The 23,271-nt window shown below is 45.2% G+C and overlaps 1 protein-coding gene and 1 pseudogene across 4 annotated transcripts; both read left to right on the top strand.

Annotated features, from left to right (window-relative positions):
• Positions 1-2,777: 2,777 nt before the first annotated feature.
• LOC129783595 (ankyrin repeat domain-containing protein 26-like) lies at positions 2,778-8,415 on the top strand. Of its 4 annotated transcripts, none has more exons than XM_055793530.1 (6): positions 2,778-3,062; positions 4,373-4,528; positions 4,950-5,084; positions 5,586-6,296; positions 6,674-6,827; positions 8,306-8,415. In XM_055793530.1, the coding sequence occupies exons 1-4, from the start codon at positions 2,865-2,867 to the stop codon at positions 5,640-5,642; spliced, it is 546 nt and encodes a 181-aa protein (XP_055649505.1). In that variant the 5' UTR covers positions 2,778-2,864; the 3' UTR covers positions 5,643-6,296; positions 6,674-6,827; positions 8,306-8,415. The 4 variants fall into 4 exon arrangements, with proteins under 4 accessions (XP_055649505.1, XP_055649506.1, XP_055649503.1 ...); XM_055793528.1 differs by having other exon boundaries at positions 2,780-3,062; positions 6,158-6,296; XM_055793531.1 differs by lacking the exon at positions 5,586-6,296 and having other exon boundaries at positions 2,779-3,062; positions 6,686-6,827.
• Positions 8,416-9,888: 1,473 nt separating this feature from the next.
• The window catches only part of LOC129783605 (ankyrin repeat domain-containing protein 26-like), a 57,157-nt pseudogene continuing 43,774 nt past the window's right edge, over positions 9,889-23,271 (top strand).

Here is a 23,271-nt window from a genome sequence, read left to right as displayed (position 1 = left end):
AGTTAGAATTCTTTAAAAAGTTGAAAAGTACAGTAAAAATACGAACTCTGAAAACGTTTAACATTTTTTCTGGTTTGAGTTGTCTCTGCAAGTTCATCATGTGGAATATCTACTTTTATATCAGTGCTTTTATTTCTCAAATACTCCGTTAAATCCCAGATCTTCTTTGAAACAAGAAGAAGAAAAGAGGCTCAGAGTAGAAGTGCTGTGTGAGAAAAGGAGAGAAGACCTCCGAAGGAAAGAAGATCAATGTTGTAAAGAGATGGAGGAGAAACAGAAACTTGAGTTACAGTCTAGGAATTTAGAAATGGAGTTAAGAACACTGAGAAAGCTCTTGAAACAGGTCTATTAAATAATGAATTAAACTCTTTGTCTTATTTTCTGCTTCTTTTCAATTGTATTCCAGTATGCCTAGAGAAGGAGGCGCTTTGTTCACGGAAGAGGCGTTGGATAACAGTTGTCAAATTTTGAGGACAGTAGAGTACAGTTGGTTCACAATTGGGCTGTTCGTTTTTTTTTTTTTTTTTTTTTTTTTGCTTTGCAGTTTATTATTCCTTTTTTCCTTTTTCAAAATTTAGGTTTCATTTGTATTTCAGGCAAAGCCTGACCTTTTTTTGAATTACTACAAAACATCCTGTATTTCGCCTTCTTAAATTTTCATAAGAAAATTTAAATTTATTTATTTATAGGTGGATTATCATAACGGTGGGGAATCAAAAATGTTTTCAAGTATGCAAGGGAGAATGGGAAGATGTATTGCTAGCTCTGTTTTTTCTTAAGATGCAAGCAGTTTTATTGTATTACTGTAGGTTGAAGAGGAACGTGATGAAACACAGAGACAGCGCTCTCAGGAAAAGAGGGCCAGAGCCCTTCAAGAAGGAATTTTGAACAACCACCTTGGGAGACAAAAGGAACTAGAAGAAGAGACAAGAAGATCTATAGGAAAAAATTCAGAGGTAAGCAGATTTTTTTTCTAATAAATTACATTTCACCATGTTTGTTTTAAAGTCATAATAAATCTTACATAACTTTTTCTGTTTCTTGATGTTTATTTACTGTTTACCAGTGTAACTTATCTGGGTAAATACCTTTCTTGTTTTCTCTTATGTCTAAAAGTTCTGGAAAGCAGCATCACTCCTGTATGTACCTGAATTACTTGTGCAAGTCGGAAGCTAATAGAAGACACTATTTACACCGTTTCTTAACCTATCTGTTATTTTCCATTTCATAGACATTTTGTCATCGCTTTTTAGGCTTTCTAGCAGTGAAACACCTAGCTACCTATGGCAAGGTTGACCAGGAAGAAAGTTGTTTGACAGTGTTTGTGTTTCCATTGCTTTTATTTTTTAATTAGTTATTCCCTTATTGAACTTACTTCAAGTATGCCTTTCTTTGCCACCTCCACATAACTAAAATTTTATGATCGACTCTCAGCAATGAATTCAACTCTCTGTAAGAGTTAGAGTAACTGGAGGAGAAAAAGCAATCATAAACACTGTATTAAAAAAGATCTTGAAAAGAGTTTACTGAATTTCCTAAAGAATGTGCAGTGCCTTGAAGCCTTTTTGTTCTTGGCTGTGCTGCCCAATAAATGTAGGGTGAATGTGTTTAAGTGGGAAAAAGTTATACATACAATAAAGAGGAAATATACAGGACTATTGCATTCCGGGGGTGATTGAGTCTTATAGCTAACTTTCAGTAATACAAAAGGATAAGTGTTCAGAAGACATTTGAGAAGGAAAATACCCTTTCTGGCCTTGTTTTTACCAGATCTGTAGCACAACTAATTCAACCTTAAAGGCAGTATTATAAAGGCATGCACATACAAGAAAGCGCTGTCATTTTAAAAGCTTTGGTTGCTGGTTTAAGGGGGGAAAAAACCGTAACTGTATATTTGGGATGTTCATTTAGGTTTTAAGGCTATGTTGCACTTCCGTTGGGTACGTACGTTGTACATGTGCATGGGTTCACAGAGTAGCTTATTGCCTGAAACTTCATCTTTGAAGTCATGCTTCGGTACTAGAAATGTTAAAATGCAGTTTATTGCTGCAGGTTTTTTGTAGATTCATTTCCCAATTGGCTCTTTATTCATTTTCCCTGTCATTCAGGAATCCCGCACTGATAGAGAACAGGATCTGTTGTACAAGAATCAGTTACTACAAGATGAGATTGCTATGCTAAGGCTAGATCTCACTCAAGTAAGACTTAGGCACCAGGAGGAACAAGGAAAATATTTAAAGGAAAATGAGACCTTGAAAGAAAAAAATGAAGCTCTCAAAAAGGAACTTAAACTGCACAAGGAAGCATTAAGACAAATGTTTTTTCAGTTCAACGCGGAGCTGGACTTAGTAAAGAGAGAATCTGCAGTGCTGACTTCCAAACTTGAGCAGACAAACAAAAGCAAAGACAGACTAGAGACAGAAATTGAGTCATTGCGTTCCTCCCTGAACGCTGCAGTTCAAGAACTTGAACTTCATTTGTCATCAGAAAGCAATGCTGAACGAAGATTTCCCAGAGAACGTGATGAATGCCTTTGCTTGCAAGTCGAGCTCCATCGTGACCTCTCTGACGTGCAAGAAACCAACAAGAGCTTGTCTTTGCAGCTGTGTAAAGCTAAAAGCAAAGCTAACAGGCTAGAAAATGAGCTTCACCAGTTGAAGCAAATGCTCGGAGAAAAAGCTTTGCTTTTAGAAATGACAAAAAAGAATTAAGTCAAGGCCAGTGTCGGGCAAAGGAATGTGATCAGGCTCGACAACTTGAGAAAGATCCAGTAAGCAAACTTGTAATAAAACAGGAGTCCCTGCAGGAGCGATTGGCCCAGCTCCAGAGTGAAAACCTTTTTACTCCATCAGCAATGGGAAGAGATGCAGAACAAGAGGATCATGAAAGAAAAAATAGCGGATTATGGGCAGGAGCGTTTTAAAGACATTTTCAACAAACTTAGAGCTGATACAGAAAAGCAAGTTTATCTAATAGAAGAGCGAAACAAGGATTTAAATGCCAAGCGTACTGATTTAAGGGAACAAGTCTTTAAATACGAGACTGACGTAGTAGAAAGACAGGTAAAGTATATGCGTAGAAAGAACAATTTAAAGTTTGTCCGTTCTTGAAATTAGTTTGTTCCTCCAATGTATCCGGTGTAAGTTACATGCATGGGACCAAAGAATACTCATTTGTTCTGGTTTGTTATGTTTCCCTCGGAATTGCGGAAAGTTTTGGCAACGGGGATATTAGTCCTCAGATCTAAGCAGAGAACAGAAAAAAGGTATCCAAGTCTAAGCTTTGATCAAGAAAGGTGATTCTTCTCTAGAACTTTTTTCCATCTATTTTCCTTAGTCCATGTTATGCCCTATAGAATAGTCTAAAGTATTTGATGGTTTTGATGTAAGTATTGCACTGATGACATGAATGAGAGTGGTATAAAAGGAGGAACCATCCAATACACGAGGGCTGAGAAATGAAGATACAGAGAAGTGAAGTGGTTGGGGACAGATTTATATGAAGCTTCTATAGAGGGGAAAAAAGAGGTTCTCTGTAAGCTGCTATCAAGATTGAAGAGTATTAGTAATGTCCAGCTGTTGATTTCTGTATGTGTTTTGAGGGTTCTGAGGGGCCTGCCTGTTCCTCAAAGTTCATGTCAGACGGTGACCTTAAGCTTTCTCTTCTATGATGTGTAGCCACACTCCAGCAGTACTGTCAATCATTGTAAACTGTGACTTGCTTTGTATTCTTACTACCAAAATAATGGGTTCCTTTTGAAGATCATGTGAGAGAGTGTGTGTGTGTATATGTATATAGCTATATATATATATGAGCTATCCAGATTTTTGTAAACCTAATCTATCAGTATTTCTAAAACGAGCTGAGTAAGAAGACTACAAGAGGATGTGATTCAACATACCCTTAAAGTGTATCTCAAAGGAGCTTTCAGATATTTGTATTCATTTAATTGTATTTGTATAGTGAAGAAACAGAAGAAAGAACAATCTAACACAAAGTCCTGCCTTCAGTCACCAGAGTAATATTTGCAGTCAAACTGTGGCTCTTAGATCACAACAGATTTCTTTGGGTTTTGTTAGAAAAAAATACCCGATTGCAGTGTGTTCCTGTGTATTGTTCAAGGAAGAACAATACCTGAGCCTTTTTTATGTGTTAGGAAACAGGAATCCTCATGAACAGCTGCTGATAGTCAAAGGTGCTCAGCTGAGAAAGATGACGAGAGGTCATCATCTGTGCAGATGCCTGCTGGTGGCAGGCAAAATTTCATACTTTTGGGTTCAATCTAGACAGGTCTAACCGTATAACAAAATAAGTTAAAGGCGTATTTCGTGTTCTTAGAACTTTCTTCATGCTAATTTAACTGTTTCGTTAGGGCATGTTTGGACAACTGCAGCAGGAGCTTGCTGATGCACTTAAAAAGCAATCTATGCCAGAAGCTTCACTTGAAGTTACTACGCGCTACCACAGTGACCTGGAGAGAGACAAGCTGCGCTTGCAAAAGGAGTTGGAAAAAAAGGTGAAAACTAAGGTAGTTAATGTCTGTAACTATATGAATAAATCTGAGTGTAGCTGTTGAAAGCAGGAGCGAATGTTGTCCTTTTGCACCACCTTTTGCAGTGTTCTTAGGAAAACTGAAGTATAGAGGGAACCAGAGGAGCTTTGCAGGAAAGCTGTAGGGTGATTCTGTGTGTGTGTGCATGTCATCTTATCCCCCAAAGTTGTAACCTCATCCTGTCGCTTCTAGAGTATTCCTTCTTCCCACCAGCTCCAGCTGCTGTTCTTGGTTATGGTTCCTAAGGTGTGTTTTACACTCCACGCCAACCTTGGCCATAGGTCTTGGATGGGTGGAGGAGAGCTTAGGCCTGTTTCTGTGTAAGTTACTGCATTCTCCTGCGCTCTTGTCTTTTCCGGCCACCTTACTTTTTCTTCTGCCACTGTTGCTTTCACAGACGCAGAAGCAGAACATGCTGGCTCTGACATCCAAGGACTTGCACAGCACGTGGGAGGAGCACTTGAAGTCAAGATCCCACCTTGAAGAGCGCGTTGCTCAGCTGGACGAGGAGAAGGCTGAACTGTTGCAACAGGTGAGCCCAGAAAATTCTCCAGGCACCGAGCCAATACCCAGGAGAACCACATGCACCTTCTGGTCAGGTTCTTACGTATCATTGTTTTCTGTTATCCCTGCCATTCAGGCTGCGAGTACCTTATCGTTTGGGGGTCATGGAGGAAGCAAATAAAAGCTAGATGGGTATCCTTGTGTAAGTTCTGGAGTGGCTCTGTTGGGAAGAGTTCCCAGTGTGGTTTGCTATCAGTTGAGCACATCGAGCAAGGCCACAGTTCCCAATTCTTCCTTGGATTTTGTGTGGTCATCTTCTGACCCCTTGGTTTCTGGGCAGGTTTAAAATGCTTGATGTTTCCAGTGCGTGTGTGGAGGAGCTGCTGTATGTTTTCAGCGTAGCGGGAGCTTAAAAGCCTTGCCGAAAAACATACTGAAGGAATGCTGGGTAAATGAACGAGTGCTTGGGAAACAAGCAGCGCCTGCCAGTTGCCAAGGGACAGCCTTCCCCTTTTCTCCTTTTCTGTAGAGGGAAAATGGAAGTACAAAGTCAAAACAGCTGCCAGCTCTCCTCTGGTGTGGCTGAGAAAACACCAAGAGGAGGAAAACCAGCATGTGGCTAAGTAAATGGCCACACAGAAGAGGTGGAGGTAATGGCCGAGGGGAATAAAATGTTGAAGAACTCCAAAAGATCAGATTCCTCCACAAGCCCCTGCCTGCTGGTTGCTGGAAGATCCCATGAAAGCTTTGGATGGATCCATGTTCTCCCATGAAGTGCATACCTACGTAATCCCTACTATGAGCAGAGGCACTGCCAAAAGTGTTCTCCAGCATCTTTTCCACCTGTTATGTCTAGAAGAGGATGGCCTTTGCTTCAGCGAGGGCATCTGTTTCTGTAGTTACGTATTGGTCTGTTTGATGTGAAACCTGAAGGGATGGAATATCCTCAGGAATTCCGTCCCGTGGCATTCTGTGGAACGTGGCTAACGGATAGAGACGTCCGGCAGCTTCTCTGTGGAGAGCGCTAGATGCACAGACTGTACGTAGGTATTTTTCCTGTGCTCTGTGTGTGTGATAAATCTTTCTTTTCTCTTTTGAAAGTGCGAGAGTGAAAGAAAGGAAGTGAAGAAGCTGGTAGAGTTGAAACACCCAGCTGAACTACGTCTGGCCCAAGAAATGAAAAGAAACCTCGATCTGCAGAAAGACTGTAAGAGGGACGGCTTTTTAGCGTGGTGAAGAGGTATCCCTGCGTAGAAGTCATGTTTTATTAAACTTTAGTGTAAAAATAGGTGTACCTAACTGTGAGCAGATGCCGGCCTCGTGTTAGTTCTTGCAAGGTACTTCTGTACACCAGCCCCTAGTTTTCACTAGCTGCCAAAACAACTGCAGGTGCAGGTTGCCCTGCAGTTCTCCTGGGAAAAAGGGAGTCTTTCATTCCTCTTTTCAGGTGAAATCTGGACTCTCCAAGTGTATGTGGCGCAGGAATACTGGTTTTTCCTGGTAATTCCTGGTGTGTCAAGCACGTTAAAGATGAAGCAAGCTGTGTCTGTGCTGTTTACATGAGAGTATGTGAAAAAGTCCAGTTTTGTTCCTTTGCTTCATTGTTTTCATGACTAGTTTGCTGTGCAGGTTGAAGAGGCTGCTGAGCAGAGCTACGAAGGAACTAAGGGTGTATGAGGAGAGAGGGGGACTGTCCCAGCTTAATTTGCAGGGAGAAGTGAAGAACAGGTATTCTGAAGTGGTCAATGAAATTGGCAGATTAAGAACAAAGGTGAGCTTTGCTTTGTTTGGGTTATTGTGGTGTTTTTTCTTGTGAAACCTTTGTTCTTTCTTTATACTTCTTTTCATATTGTTGACTTTTTTTCTTGGCTGTATTTCTGAAATTATTTGGCTGTTTTTTGATGTTCCTTCTATGGTCACAGTAGTAGGCGACTGTAATACTGATGTAGCTCTTAGGGGTAAAGACGGAAGTGTTACGTACACAGCAGTATCTGCGAGGGCACATCAGGGGTAGGCTGTCCTGCAGAGGAAGGGCAAAGCAAGAGCCACAGCAAGGCTGGCAGGGTCTGTGACCACACAGGCCAGGGATCAGCCCCACAGGCCCTCACCAAGAAGAGCAGAAGAGTTCTGGGGACAGTAAGCAGAGTGCGCCAAGAGTGCAGATCACCAGGCCGGTCCATAGGGATGGGCAGGTCTGCAGTCCTACTGGGCCGTCACGTCCATGGGTGAGGGTCAGGGCTGAGAGCAGTGAAGGCCCAGCACAGGCCTGGCTGCAGCTTGAGGCCGTGGCAGCATCGTCGGGCTCTGACGGATGCATTCCCTCTCGGAAGAGAGGGGAGTAACGCCACCATCACTCGGAACAGCTCTGTGCGGTTGGCCTTGCCCAAGGTCACCCCCTGAAGCCTGTCTCGGGCACGAGTTGAGCAGGAGGCAGGTGGGGGTTTGCTTTTCGGAATGGTGTCTTTGCTTCCCAGGGCACAATGCAGTGTGAGGTGGTGCGGAAAAAAACCTGTAACTTGTTGCTTACTAGTAGCTGACTCAGTCCGTCTTTCCCTTGTCATGGAGGCCCAGAAGTAGAGTTCCCAGAAGTGCTTCTGAGGTTGCTCTGGGTGATAGATTCTAGTTTTTAATTTCGCATCCTTTCTGTCTAATAATAAACAAACAATTCCTGTTGTGCCCTTAACACTATATCCACAGGACCCATCAGCACTCCCTTATCTTCCAAGCCTGAAACTGAATTTCAGCCCAGGCAGCTACCGAAGTCCCTACCAACTAAAACTGGGTAATCACGGGGGGGTTTAATACCATTCTGAAACATTTGACATTGCACAGGAACTGTAGGGTCTCCTGGTCTTGGCTGGGGAATGACCTGTAAAAAACCCAAGTTTTTGTGGCTGAGCATGCGTGCACTTGAAAAAGGACTAGAGAAGAAATACTTCCTCCTGGAAAGAGCACAGAGATGGATTGTGTTTACTCTGTATTGCCACCTTGTAAATAAATTCCTGCCTTTCTTCTAATGTTTGGAAGAAAACAAATACACCCAATTAAAAAATGCATTTTGCTCTCCATTCCCCCATTAAATGGTCAGACTGATTACAGAGGTGCTCTTGAAATGGCTGCTGCTCATAGCCATTTCCCAAAACTCATAGAATTCGGGTTTTGCAACCTGAATTTACTTGGCTGTGTTTTCAACAAAAGTCTTTTTTCTGTCTTTTTAAAATTATTATTTATTATAGCTTTTCCTTCTAGGGATCACGTCTACAATAACAGAACGCTGCTAATACACTGAGGATCAGCTAAGGAAAGTGACTGTACATCAGCCACTTTGGTCGGCGAGAACACTGCCAGAGCGAACAGGCTTGATAAAGCTGTGAAGGCTCATTCCAGAAAGCAAAATGAAGGTTTTAGGAGCTGTACCATTATTAGCGATGAAGAAAAAGAAGGTATTTCACAGGGCTGAATCTTCTCCCTAAAAAGTGGTACCAGATTCCTGTCCTGTTGTCATCAATATTTTCACTGCTAATCACAGTGAAGTGTGTGTCTCTCTCTGATTGAGGATTTCTTTCCCATCTCTCCGTTTTTCACAAACTCATTGGCAAGAGACAGTTTCTAAGAGGAAGAAGTGTGCTGCCAAGGTGTTCCATGAGTCAAACCATCTAGGGTATACTGGACTGTGACATCACCCCAAAACCTTATGGTACTTATAATAAGGTTTCACCACGCTGAACTACCTAGCGGCATCACCGCAGCAGTAGAATAGGAGGATGGTTCCCAACTTATCTACACCAAAGGCGTGACCTGTCTTTTGATTTCTGGACCACGTTTCCATACCCTCAGTGCGCGTTTGTGTTCTTTTGTGGCAGTGCCAGCTCGGCCACATTTACTGGAAAGTAACTTTCTGACCCTGTCATGGCAAGGCAGGTAACTAGATGGTGCCTACAGCCCCCCCCAGCCCCCCTCCCGCTGTATTAACCCTTGCTGTTTGATCCTTTGGCATCCATTTGCCCAGGGCTAACGATGGCACACAAGCAGGACTGCTCAACAAGCTAGGAGGCAAACTGCTCGCAGAGCTGTTTTGGCCGTAACTCCCTGACGAGATGCCCTTGCCCTGAACGACAAGCGCTTTCCCAGTTTGAGCCATTTGCTTTTAAAACCGACTCGCCCGAGCCCCCCAGCGTGCTCGCAGCGCGGGCCCCGCCGGGGCCAGCGGGGAGCTGCTGCTGCCCGGTACGCCGGCACCCCCCGGGCTTCCCGGCAGCGGCCCGAGTGCTCTGCGGGGGGCGCAGCGCCGCCGCCACCCGCCGCGCCTCTCGCTGCCCCCGGCCCCGCTCGGCAGCGCCGCGGCCGGGCACCGCGCAGGAGCCGCCGGGCACCGCGGGGCAGGAAGGGACGTCACTCGCGCTGGACACGCGCCGGAGCAGACCCCGCCCCCGCCAGCAGAGCCCGCCGGCCGTTTAACCGCCGCGCTCGCCGCTGAGGGAGGCGCTGCCCGCCGCTGCCGCGCTGAGGAGCAGCCTGTGCGCTCGGCTTCCCGCCCTCTGGTGGTTCGCTCCGTAGACAGCCGTACCGGGCCGCTGCCCGGGGCCCCGACCCCCCGATCCCCCTGCCCCGGGGGCCCCCCCCGATCCCCCGTCCCTGCCCCGGGGCCCCCCCCGATCCTCCGTCCCTGCCCCGGGGGCCCCCCCGATCCCCCGATCCCCCTGCCCCGGGGCCCCCCCCCCGATCCCCCTGCCCCGGGGCCCCCCCCCCGATCCCCCTGCCCCGGGGGCCCCCCCGATCCCCCTGCCCCGGGGGCCCCCCCCGATCCCCCTGCCCCGGGGGCACCCCCGATCCCCCGTCCCTGCCCCGGCCCACCGGCTGCCTCCCGCCGTCCCCTCCCTGAGGCGGGACCGTGCCCGCGCCCCTGCCGCGGGATGAAGAGGTTTTTCGGGTTCTGGAGGAAGAAGAAGGGGCAGCCGGCAGCGTCCGGCAGCGCCGCCAAGCCCTTCCCCACCGGTGCCTACGAGCTCCGGCTGCAGGAGCTGGGCAAGCTGCACCGTGCGGCCGCCCGTGGCGACCTGGGTCAGGTGCGGCAGAGACTGAAGAAATGCGGCATCGACGAGCGGGACGCGGCGGAGCGGTAAGCGGCGGGGGGGCAGCAGCGCCGGGCGGTGCTGGGGCGGGGTGCGGGGGGGTTGCGGGCAGCGCCGGGACCCGCAGGTGCAGCTGCAGCCGCCGGCAGCTCAAGGGCGCTGGGAGCGAACGGCAGCATCGCTGCGGGGAGCCTCAGCCTGGGCGGGGAGCCAGGCCTGTGCTGCCAGGAGCCCTTGGAGTCGGCCGAGCATCCCCCGTCTTGCCCCGGCCCCCTCCGTGCCCTCGTTCCCGGGGGTGCTGCCTTGCCTGGGGGCGCAGGAGCGGCAGGGGGCCGGCAGCAGCCTGGCCGGGGGGGTTGCAGAAGGAGCCTCAGGGCCATTCTCCAGGCAGGCTTGGAAGGCAGAGTGCATGCACCTCCGAGGCCTCAGCGTGCGGGGTTAGTAGTTGAGCTGAGCAAGCTGCACTGCCTCAGCTGGAGTAAAAGAGGGTAAGCACTGCGTTTAGGAAAGGGTAAATGTGCTGTGTATTGGTGCTGTGTGGACGGTTGCCTGATGTGCCTTTTGTGACTGTGATGTTGCAGCCAAAGCAACATCAGTCTGATTTTAGGTGGCAGTTACTTTGCTGTTTGCTCTGTGGCCTTGGTACAGCTAATTAGTGCCTTGGTTTGGAAGATCTGGGCAGTGCCATGCAGAGGGAGCTGCTGCTTCTGGCAGGTGGTGTGATGTGTGCTTTTGAGTCAAGCACAGCAAGTACTTGGCAGTTATATCTTAGGGAGAAGCCCTGGGCTGCAGCATAGCTCCTCATGATCCACCGTAAGCATAAGGGAATCAGCTGAAGTTTTTGGGTCTTGGATGTGTCGAGCTGTTAATGCCTTTTCTGAAAAGACTCTGAGTCAAAACATCCATGACATTCAGAGGAGATGCTGGTTTAATCGGAGTACTTCAGCATCCTGGGCTGTCTTTTTCTGAAGACTGGACTTTTGCCAGCCAGCTAGCTTATTGCCCTGAAAACACCTGAAACTGTCTAGATTTGTAGGAAGGCGATGAAGAGTGCAGTCAGCACGTGGGCTGTGTGCCTGAGTGTTGCCAGCCAGTATTTGTTTATGCAGCTGCAGGTGGGGGATGCCATTTAAGGTGGTTTGAGTGCACTTTTGTGCATAATTCAGCTGCCAGAGTCAAGGTGCCCGATGGCATTTATGGAAATAGTTTGGAAAGTTTCTCTCTTTTTCTTCTTACTGCTTCCTGATTCAGTCAGCAGTCAGTCACCAGCTCTTAGCAGACCCTGGTACGAAATTTCGCTAGTTTTTGCGTTTCAAGTTCATCTTGTCTAGAAAGCTTCTTTTCCTCTGAAGGGTTTCCTTCTGTGTGCCAGGCAATTATCAGTGTTATAACAGGACAAATAAAGTCACAAACTGTAAAAAACCAAGCCGGGGGCGGGGGGGGGGGAGAGGGAGGGAAGAAAGAAAAGGCAGCATACTATGATGAGCACGGTGGTGGTTTTGCCGTGATAATGCCCAGTGCTGAAAAGCGAGGCTGGGAGCAATTCGGTGGCCAGAGCCTGCCTACTTGCTGCAGCCACTGCCCTCTGTACCAGCCATGAGAGTTGCAAGGCCACCTGTGCCCTCTTAGTGCTTGTGGGTGTGATGTGTGTTGTGAGTGACCACCAGATGCAGGTGCGTTTCAGGGCTTCGTGTTGGAAGACTTGGTATCATTGGAAATAGAGGTGAAGAATAGGAAATAATGCAAAGTAACGGCAACAATGTGTGCGTTGGTTGTATGAATATCTCAGGTTTGCTGCTCAGGATTTCCAGAAGCAAAATCCTGCACCAGGAACATGGCAAGGATCACACCAACAGGTTCCTTCCATAAAGTGGGTCCTGTAGCCCATAAGACCTCCCGAAAGTACGCTTGATACAGCATCAGTTAGGAGCAGGCAGCTTTCAGAGGTGGTCTAGCAAAACCTTCAGCCTCACTGACAGAGACGGGCAAAAGTCAGCACAGAGTTGGAAGCACTGCGGGCACAATGCCAGCTAGTCATGGATCCTGGGTCAGAGCTCATCGCTAAGGGAGATTGACCCTGTCAGCTGCCTGTCAGACTGAACTCCAGCGCTTTCATTGCTTGGCTTGTAGCTGCTGGGTTGTCGGCTCAAGGGCCAAAGTGCGTACTGCCAGCCTGCTGTTTCCCAGTGGGGTTGTTTCGTGGCTGCTCAGGCATCAGCAGTTCTCTTCTACTCTGTAGGTGATCAGCGTAGCAGCAGCAGGAGCAGGAACAGAATCTGGGCAGTGTCCCCAGGGCTGGGTGGCAGAAGAACTTCGGTGTTACTGGAGGCCTCTTGCAGGGACAGGCAACCCTGAGCACTGGTGTTCTCTGCCAGCCTGTTCCCTGAAGTGGATCTTCTGTGGAGCACAGCAGGCCTCGCTCCAAGCAGAGCTGTCTCCTGTTGACAAACTGAGAGGCTTGGTTGAGGAGGACAGCAACAAGTCCAAGTTTTCTGAAGGCTTTTCCGTTTGCAGAACTGATAGTGACTACTTGACGTCTGTCATGCTTCCTAGTGGTTGGTAGTAGCAGCTTTCAGATGATTGTGGACTCCTTCATAACCAGTTCTGGTTAGCTTTCAGATAATCTCAGTCAGTCGTTTCTTCAGAGATGAAGAATCCCGCATGTTTCCATGGGAATTTCTCAAAAAGTGGTGGTAGTTGCTCTTGAGCTACTCCTCTGTCAGTGCTCCAGTCTGTTCCCTGTCTGTAGCAAGACATTCCAAATTCTTTGAAGTTTTCTGTATTTCTCTCATCCTCATCTTTGTTGCAGTGGAGGAGGATGTCAGCTGCCCTGTAACAAGTATCTGTGTTACAGATTACTGTGTTTCTGCATCACCTGCCACTGCATTTGTGTACCTCTCCCTTTCCATTCCCCCTTAGCCAGGGAGCTGTTGTGCTCCTGTCTCAGCAAGGTACCCAAACAATTGCAAGGCTAGTTGAGCTTTCCTAAATACAGAGAAGGACCTGCCTGCAGCGATGTGGTTCAGAACCAGTGCTGGTGTTCCCCTCAGTTCTTGAGGACCTGTGGGATTGTTACTGCATCGCCTTCAAGGGAGGAAGGTCCCAGCTGTTTTCTAGCTTGTCTTCTGCTCTGTTGGGACAGGTGTCCTGCAGAGCAGCAGGTGCTTTGCTTCTGCACAGAGTGAAGCTTGTGCTGATTTGTGCCTCTGGTTTAGGGGGAAACACATGCAAGGACTTTCTGGGCAATTTCTTTCAGTATAAGTAGGCTGGTTAATTGACATCAGACCTAAGATGTTCTGTGGTTTGAAGGAGGGGTTTTTTGTTTGGTTTTTTTTCCTCTGGCAAGGCTTTAACTTGAAGAAAAGAGTTTCATTTTCTTATGCTGGTCATGTATTATGGAAACACAGTATTCCCTCCCTGGAGAGGACTTCCTCTGTAGTAGGCTTATTATGACTATCGTAGTTACGCGTATCTGAAGGGTCGGGTATTACTTTCCTGTACTCAGGCTTACAGTGTTCTGCTGTCTGGTTTGCTGCATGTAATGGGGGGCACTTTGGTGCAAGTGAGTACTTGGTTTTGTTGCAGTAGTAAGCAAGCTAGAGAAAAAGCAGAAATCCTCGAAGTGCAGGGAAACGCTGATACTCTTTATATAAAGCCCATCTACATCTCTGAGACACTTCCGGCACGTGAATAATCCTAGAACTTAGAGGGTTGCTTGCCATAGTTCTCAGATTCCCAAGCTTTGGTCTTTTTTGCTGTGCCACAGGTGTAGTCCTGCTGGAGGCAGTGACCACCACCTGGGCACAGGAATCTGTGCAGATTAAGTTCTAGAGTGAAGGAAATGGCACCTTACTAAGCAGATGCTGCGGAGGGGTTTTGCTGGCCAGTCTCGGGTGTTTGGTGCGCAACTGCTGTTACTGGTAACAGAATGAGAAATCGTTTCTTAAGCTTGCTTTGTGCAAAGTGAAACTTGTGGTCATAACAATTTACCACAGCCTGAAATTATTTCTCTAGTTGTCTGTTTGTGCTAATTTAATATGTTTAACTTTTAGGACACCTCTGCATCTCGCTTCTGCGAATGGCCATGTGAATGTTGTTACATATCTCGTAGAAAACAAGTGTAAACTAAATCTTACTGACAGTGACAACAGATCACCACTGATGAAGGTATGTGGAATATGTTATGCTCTTTCAAGTGGGGCTTGTCAACTGTGCATTAAATGAGAGGTGGCTGGAAGGATTCTGTACACAGCTCTGTGTAGAAGCATGCATGTTGTAATCAGCGGGGAATAGGCATATGTTAGCTCAGCTTTGAAGGTGCTCTTATTTTCCAGCATTGGGAAGCTGGGGCAATTGTAACAGAGTGCTGGCAGTTCTTCCTTTTTTGCGTGTTGTTCCCAGGCTGTACAGTGCCAGCAAGAAGAATGTGTAGCTATTCTGCTAGAGCACGGTGCCAACCCCCATCTGGCGGATGCTGACGGCAACACTGCCCTTCACCTTGCTGTCCGATCTCCTAATACAACCGTAGCGGGGCTGTTACTTGAGCATAATGCCAACATTGATGCTCGGAATAAGGTAAATTTTTGTATTTGTTGAAGAAGTTCTTTCAAAAAGTTGTACTAGTATTTCTCTTGTAGGGTTTTTTTTTCTTTTATTTTTAAATGTATTTATCTGTCCTTTCAGGAGGGAAACACTCCGCTTATTCTTGCTATCTCTGAACGTCATGAAGATATAGCAGAGTTTCTTCTGCAGAGAGGAGCTGATGTGCATGCTCGAGATCACTGTGAAAGGTGAGTGGTTTGTCAAAACTCTGCATGGGTCTCTTTAGTATTCTTTAGGTTGGATTAATCAGAGGCATGAGAGTGAGCTCTGAAAAAACCCGGGGAGCCACATAGCAGCTATTTCTGTGTGACTTGTGAAAGCACATCTGCGCTTGGCTGTTGTCATACCTCAGTGGGTGCTTTCCTCGTTGAGGGTTACAAGAAGGCATTGTCTGTGGTGGCCCTTCTGGCAGGAAACATGCTGTTAGCTCAGCAGCACTGCCTCAATTTGAAAAAACATCTCCTGCATAGTGGCGTAGTTTGTACGTGAGTGTTGTCTATGTGGAAGCTTTGTCTGAAGATTGAATGTTTGCTTGTTTTGACTCCCTCTTGCATTTTATGGTTGCTCTTAATATTTAATGAAAACTGCTTTTTCTTTTGCTCATTCAGTAATGAGGAAAGTAGTTTTTGAGAGCAAACAGGAATAAAAATAATTACAGTGTCTGTGTCAAATGATCTACTTCATAACATATTTTTGGTGTTTCAGAACCCCACTTATGACTGCAGCATCTGGTGGACAGCTTAATTTAATAAAAGTTCTTCTTCGATATGGTGCTGATCTTTTCCATAAAGACAGTAACGGATGGACAGCTGAGGATTATGCTGTTACTCATGGATATTCTAGGTAAATTTTTGACTTTATTGTTAGAATAGGTTGTCAGTTGTCAGTGTGGCTTTTGAATGTTTTTGGTAATAACAGCAAGGTTTAATGGTGTGTTGAAAGCTTCAGGACAGACAGTGCTCGGTGACGTCTTCTGATACATATTGTTCCCTGTGTCTACTATTAATCTGGATGTTGAAGAAAATTTCTGCCCCGAATTGTCTGTTAGATTTCAAGTTTTGATGCTAAACTTGCACCTGCCCAATACAAACTCTAAAACACGTCTGTATCCTACAGTTACCCAGAGGTAGAACGTGGCAAACTGAAATGCATGTCAGTCCTCTCCTCAGACCAGCACCATTGTCCTTACTGACTTCCACTACAATGAGCAGGAACTACCAGCCTTTTCTTTCAGAGATCTAACATATCCCTTTTGTTAAAATCTTAAGCAGTTTCACCCCTCTTATGGATAGCTTTGTACCTGTGCGTATCCCTTCTCTAAGGTGGTTATGGTTGCTTAACAGCTAGGCTGAAAATACTGTGCCGAGCTGGAGCTAATGGCTTCATAGGTGTGGATATGCACCTCTAGAGTGAACATGACTGTAGTGAATATTGAAGTAGGTAGTAGCCGTGCAGTAAGTTCTGTGTGTATTACTCTCAGTGAATGCATACAAGTATATGAATTCCTACGGCTATGAATACGTGTAGGGTGGATAAGTGGCTGTTAACTGTGCTATTAAACTGTATAAGCAAGTATGTGGTTGTTTTTACCAAATACGTTTCTTCTCTTTCCCTATATAGTCTTTGTACACAACTGGTGGCATACGCATTCTGGGGAGACAGAGACGAAGGTGGTGCACAAGGCGGCACAGTACCTGGCATTCCTCACCGGGCCGGAGCTGCTGGCTTGACGTTGGGTGCACCTGCTGTGGACAGAGGAGGTAGGATCTTGAATCACGCAGGAGCTCACGAGGAAAATCACTGTGGCCTTTTCTTTAGGGGGTTTGTGTTGTCAGCGCTCGCTGTGTTCGCCGTTGACTTTAGGGGAGGCAGCAGGTGGAGTAGCACAAGAAGCTTTGTGAATATGCTGACTTGTTGCTGGTTGGAGGTGCTTCTTGTCAGGGGTGAGGACAGCTGCGGTTTGTGTGCTACGGGCCCACGTACCGGGTTGTTGCGTTCTGCCTGCCAGATTGCCCATCTGTCTAGGTTTTCATACCGAGAGAGAAGGGGGACAGGGAAGGAACTAGGTGAGTGGTTTTGGGTTTGGGGTGTGTACTTGTACCTGTAGATGGCCAGTCAGATTGTGAAAACAAATTGCAAAAGGTTCATCCTGAGTAGTTGTTCATCTTCCTGTGGTTGGGAAGCAACAGATGAGTTAGCAGGACTGTACATGTCTTGTTGATTTCCACTGAGTTTGTGCAGTGGTGTTTTAATATTAATAGTTTCACCTGCACTAAGCTGCTTTTAGTGAGTTGTCTTATTTCTCAGCATCAGTTACGGTTGTTTCTGTGTAGGTGCTGTAGAGACATACTTAGGAAAAATCATCTTGGAAAAGTCACTTGGTTAGAAACAATAATGCAGCTTCTGTGTGTACTGTATCTTCATGGACATAGTTTGATTCCAGTAAAAATAAATAACACTTCTACTTCCAGTAATTTTATGAAATAAACGTTAAAAAGTCCATATTAACTTGTGATCCAGAAAAAAAATTGAATTGCCTTGTTATCAAAAAATTAGCTCCTTCAGTGAGTTCATTTTAAATTAAAAAAACCAAACAAACAACTCCTTAATGTTTAAGATCCAGTCTATGCTTATGAGCTCATATAGCCCTAGAGGAATCTTAGAAAACCAATCTTTTAATATAGATCAAACTTCTTGTACTTTACATCTCAGGCCCTACAGTGGGAAGTTCTATCCTTTCTGGTTTTTTTAAGGGTGTTACATCAGAACTTTGTGGCAAATGGGCAGCAGACAGTGTTCAAACACAGTTTATTACTCCTTTTTAAAATATGTCGTGAAATATGAGCAAAACATGGGATATTTTTCCGAGTTCACTTTTCCCAGATAGGGGAATTTAATTTAGAGCCAAACTTTGTTCCTTTGACTTAGGACTAGTTATTTTGATCTAGTCAGCGATGTGTAAAGTTTCTTGATAGACTGAAGGAAGTTGCGGAGGTTTTTATATTTTATTTTATTTTTGGAAAGGGCTTGGTACAGGTAGTTTAATCAACAAAATGTTGCTTTTACCCAAACAGCACTCTGTGGCTGCCTCCTGTGCACATAGATAATTGCTGTGGTACCACATTGTGATGACTGACAGGCCCGGGTTATTTTAAAATATGTGGCTTGAAGAATAATACTGTTGTGTGATTCCAAAATTGATATGCCCTCAGGGAAATAGGGGTTCTTGAACCAAGTGATTTGCTCGGTTCCTTGAAGACAGTAATACTACTAGCATAAGTCCACAATGTTATGGGAAATCCTCACTTGAAGAGGCATAGTAAGTGTGAAGAGCATATTTATGTGGGTTAAGGACTTGGGAAGAGAAAGTGTGCTGTGTTCTCAAACTGTTCATAGTAGGGCTTGTTTTTCTTGAGTAGTACGAATCTTTTTCTCCTTGTGCTCAGTCTCCTGGAAAATGACCCCGGCCTGTTGAGTGAGAGGGATTAGTAGCATGCAGGGAACACTTGGTGGCATTGATTCTGCGGTCTCTTGCTTGCACCCACAAAGCACAGGTCCTGCATCCTGAGTCCCTTTGACAGGCTGCAGTAAAAGCTTTGAAGCCCCTGTTAGAGGAGAAGCTAGACTGATCTTGAGGCAACGGAGGAATACCCACTTTGAATTCTTTGTTTTAATCTTGCTCTTCATTCCTATTTTTCTGGGATCTTCAATGTAGTCCTTCCTCCTTTTGCTACTTTTGCACTTGTTGAACATTGTTCAAAATACTCGCCTCTAGTGAGCAAGTCGGTATATTTAAGAAGTTGGCTCATGCTTATTTGAGTGTACACTTTTTGTCAGAACACGAACCTTTTTGTTGATTACAGACAGACTGGCAAAAACCTCCAAATGAATGGCTTCCACCTCTAGCATATCGAATGACAGACTTTTCAGATTTGAAGTTGAAATTTCTTTGGCAAAAAGTAATTATGCATTTTTTCTAAAAGCGAGGGTTCAGATTTCTAGTAGGTCTTCAGTGGCAGCTTTTTTTAGCTGCTGCACTGCGTATTGGTGTATTGTTCCTACAGAAACCATTGGTTTTTCGTCATAGAGCTCTTGGAAAAGAAACGAGTGCTTCAGTGTGCTTTATATCTGCTGTATCACCTTTTAAGAAAATTGAGAAATCGAGAAGGAATGAGAAACAATCTTGAGGTCCTTTTTTTCACTCTTACGTGTGTGTTTTTGATAGGAGTCCTCTTGCCACGTCCATTCCATGTATTTGTGGTAACATCAATATAAGCAGGACTCCCTGTTGCTCTGAGGCAAATGTTACGGCCTTGTCACACAGACGTTTGGTGTTGGGTAGCTGCAATAACAGAACCACACCATTCTTACTAAGTAGGATGGGTAGAGCAGGCAGATGGTGATTTGTATTCTAAAGCTTCTGTTCCACAACATAGACACGCGTACACACACAAGCACACATGCATGACACTCACAGCAGTCAGTGCACCCGTTCTGGTCCAGTTGTGGCCTGCCCTATAGCCCTGGGGGAACAGGGTATTCACTCTGACTGCTTGTCATGCCTGCGTTCTGGCTGGTGGCGTAGCTTCTCTCTGTGAACAGTTCAGCATGGTCGAATCAATATATGCAGGGCTTTTACCTCAAACTGAGGTAGGAGGGGGCTGTGTCTGCATCAGGCACCATCTGACACAACTGGCTAGCATATCTCCAAAGTTTGTTGGCACCTACAGATTTTTGGGATGCTTAGACGGAGGGATTTTAAGTGTGCTGTATGTATAAAACACTCTACAAATACGAAGGAATTGCATTGGTAGTCAGTGCTGGGCAAGGACTAGTCAAGCTGAGAGAAATGCAAAGTTGGCAGGACAGTAAACTGCCACGAATCTGTTTCGGTGTTTCAAAATATTGGAATATATGTTTTCTACAATGGAGCAAGTAAATGAAGTTACACTGTTTGACACTGTCCCTTAAGAGTAGAGTTCTGTAGGTTGTGATAGGTTTGGCTTCTACTTCTTGTAACTGTAGAGTAGGCTGATGGTCACAGTACATTCTCCCATTGCTACAGCTTTGTTAATGTACTGGTTAGGTTTTCTGCATTTCTGGGAATTCACATTTATTCTGGTGTCCTTGTTTGGTCTGTCCTTGACATGGCTTTCCCTAAATGGATATAGGAATGCCACAATCTCCTAGCCAGACATCAAGAACAGGAAAACCAAAGAAAGGTATTCTATACAGTAGCATTTCAACTGTGAAACATGTTGCGTGATGCACAAATACTAACACACCTGTGATGTTTATTATCTTGGAGGTCTCTATTCTGATGGTTTTGGTTTTATAAATTAGGTTTGAGAGCAGGCTTGGGGTGCTTTTTGTTGGCATGTTTTGCACAGGTCCTTTATTACTGAATTGAGTGATAGCTTTGTGTCATTAGTGATAGTAAATAATATTATTTAAAAAAAAAAAAAAGCTCTTCTGTTACTCCAAAATGAAAATGGACTTCAATTAAAGTAGAAACAAGTGATCCCTAGATACTACTTTTCTAGATCCCACTTCTACGGTAGGGCATCAAGATCTGTCTGAAAACTATCTCATAAACTTTCTCTCTTGCTTTTTAAAGGAGAATGGGAACTGGTTTTGATCATTGCTTGAAGTTACTATGCATGGAAAGCAAAAGTTCAGATAACTTACTCAACATGATATGCCCTTTGTTTTCTTTTCCTTTTAATGATTTTGTCTAAGACCTCGGTTTGGCTCTCATCATACAACTTTATAGAAGGCTACCAATCTCCTATTTATAAGCAACTTCATTTTGTGATGATAGTTAACGAGAACTAATTATCGAGGACTTGAGGAGTGCTGAAATAGATACGATGTGGAGGCTCTATTTGTTTTTTTCCTTTCTGTCCTGGGAATTGAAGAGGCCTTTTATTTCATCTTAGTTGTTGATAATTGAGAGGTTTTCGCACTCTTCAGGCTGGATTCCTAGAGTTCAGGTTTCTTTAGTACATCGGTGGTGTGCTAGAGTGCGCTATGGTTGAGTTTGCAACATGTGCATCTGGGCCACGCTGCCGTTCAGAGGGATCTTGACAAGCTGGGTAAATGGGCTGTCAGGCCTGTCTTAACAGAATTCAGCAAGGGCAGGTGCCAAGTCCTGCACATGGAAAGGAACAACCATTTGCTACAGCACGTGCTGGAGCTGCCTGGCTGGAGAGCTGCTTTGCTGGGAATAGCCAGAGGGTCTTGGCAGAAAGTGAGCTGAGAATGAGCCAGCAGGGTGCCCTGCCGGCTGAGAGGGTTAACGGTGTCCTGGGCGGTATGAAGAGCAGCGTAGCCAGGAGACTGAGGGAGGGGATTGTACGCTGCTACCTGGCAGTCCCTGGCTTGTGTCCAGCTCCCTGGGTATAATTTTGAGCCCCCAGCGCAAGAGAGAGTGGTCTTTCATCCGTGAGCGAGTTCAGTGGAGGGCCATCAGACTTTGCCAGGAGCAGGACTACTTGCCTTTTGGGGAGAGACTGGGGGAACTGGGCTTGTTCAGTGTAGAGAGGAGATGACTTTGAAGGGGACCCAGCAGCAGCTTGCAGCACGCGTAAGGAGAAGCCGGAGACAGGTGCCTCCCAGTGGTGCGTGACAGGAAGCAAAGGTACAAGAGGCATAAATGGAAACAAGAGAATTTCTAATGGAATGTGGGCAGCTTCACCATGGTGAGAACAGTAAAACAGAGAGGTTGTGCAGTCTCCCTCCTTGAATGGTTCAAGATCAGACTGGAAAATTCCTGTGAGCCTAGTCTGACCTCAGAGCTGAGTCCGCTTTGAGGAGGCGGTTGGCTGAGAGACTTGCCGAGGTCCCTTGTGACCTGATTTATCCTGTGGTCCTGTGTGCCAGTTGCTTTCTTAATTGATGAAAGCTTGGAGCATAGTATAGAGTGCCCTGGTTACGCCTGTCTTGCCTGTTGACTATCCTTTTTGGTGCAGCATAGAGACCTGCTGGGGATTTTTCTACCTGAGGATAGGCATTAGATCTTGGTTATGCTTTTTGATGTTTTTTACCTTTTCAGGATAACCTGTAAGTGGGTAGAGCACCAGCTAGTAGAGTATATAAACCAGTAAAATCTCTGTCAACAGTGTGTGCTTGTGTGTGCAGTATGAGTACTTCAGCAGTTCATTTATTTACTGTCTTGCTAAAGCACCAGTATTTTGTTAACTGTTTATTAACGTAGCCTATTCATGCTATGCTGGGCTTTTTTTAGTTTAGAGGTAGTTCTTAAACTTTTAGGTATAAAAGTTCAAAGGAGATATAACTCTAGTCTTTTTTGTTTTGTCAATTCAGTGTGACTTGAAAAAGCAGTTGTTTGGAAATGCATTCATTCATTCATGCTGTCTTACGTAAAGTTGACTCCCCAAAGTTTCATTCTGCTATGACATGTAGAGTTGTCCAGGTTAAATGTTTGTATGTGCTGGTTGGTTTTTAGCATGCCAAATCTAATTTCAACATGTCAATTAATGTTTGAACAGCAACAGACGACTTGTCGCAAGGAGACTCAATCGGGTAAGACTTTAAACATACCCAGCACATACCTGAGGAATGATTGGAGAGACGCAGTACTCATTTTGCTTTACTTTTTAAGAAGCTTGGAGAAAGAGGGGAGCGATGTCAGTTGGCGTGCTTCTGAGGAAGAGCTCGATTTTTCTCCCAAGGTATGGTGTATTTACAGTAAATGTCCTGTAAAAATAAGTGATCTGAAGGCAAGTTTTCTGGGGGATTGAAAGAAACTACAGTTCTAGCCAATATTGTTTTCTCCTTAGAAGCAGTCTCTGACCTGCCAGCCTTTTTTCTGCTGTGAGTTTTTCCTAAAAGACCTGTAGCTGTGGCAGAGCATGCAGCAGATTTGTGGTTTGAGGCAAAAGAGCCATAGGCGACGAGATAAACCCCCACAGTTTTGTTTGTTCTTGGTCATTTGAGTCAGATTTTAAGTTTGTAAGTTACTAATATAACCTGCTCTGTTCTTCCTCAAACACTGTTAATGTTTCCTGTAGATTTCGTGATAGAATCCTAACTGATAAAGGGCACTTTTTAATGAAGATGTACTGAAATCCTTCATCACCTAGTTCTCCTCTCCTCCTCCTCAGGTTACTCAAGAGTGCTCAGCGGATGAGTTACTCAAACGGGTCATCTTTTTTTCTTCTATTGAGATGGCATTCTGTGCTTGCATGTAATCTCACACTGCATGTTTTCCCTCTTTTTTTTTTTTTTTTTTTTTTGAATATGCTTAGGCAGTATTCTTTTTGTCAGCTACAAGCTCTCAGGCCTATTTTTTTTTTGCTAGTGTTCTGAAGAATTATTAGCTTCTGCAGTGATGTCTGGAGCATCAGTTCTGTTGCTCTGGGATTCTGCAGCGATGAGGAACCGGTGTTCTAATTCAACCTACTCTGCAATACTGGAGATGCAAGCATGTTTAGTTTTAACATGATTTCATTTTCTTGCACTGATTTAAATATAAATTATGCATTTTTTGGGCATGTTTTTGAAATTTCAGGATATTCT

Source organism: Falco peregrinus, unplaced genomic scaffold (genome assembly GCF_023634155.1).
Source record: "Falco peregrinus isolate bFalPer1 unplaced genomic scaffold, bFalPer1.pri scaffold_58, whole genome shotgun sequence".
Taxonomy (NCBI): Eukaryota; Metazoa; Chordata; class Aves; order Falconiformes; family Falconidae; genus Falco; species Falco peregrinus.
The sequence above is the reverse complement of the archived record's forward strand: the minus strand, read 5'-3'. Positions and strand labels throughout refer to the sequence as shown.

What these genes read in the sequence shown, in the direction of transcription:
- LOC129783595 (XM_055793528.1), top strand. Translation starts at nt 2,865, where the DNA reads ATGCAGAACAAGAGGATCATGAAAGAAAAAATAGCGGATTATGGGCAG. An exon ending in CTGACGTAGTAGAAAGACAG is followed by an intron (nt 3,063 to 4,372) that starts GTAAAGTATATG and finishes CTGTTTCGTTAG; the next exon opens with GGCATGTTTGGACAACTGCA. An exon ending in AAAAAAAGGTGAAAACTAAG is followed by an intron (nt 4,529 to 4,949) that starts GTAGTTAATGTC and finishes TTGCTTTCACAG; the next exon opens with ACGCAGAAGCAGAACATGCT.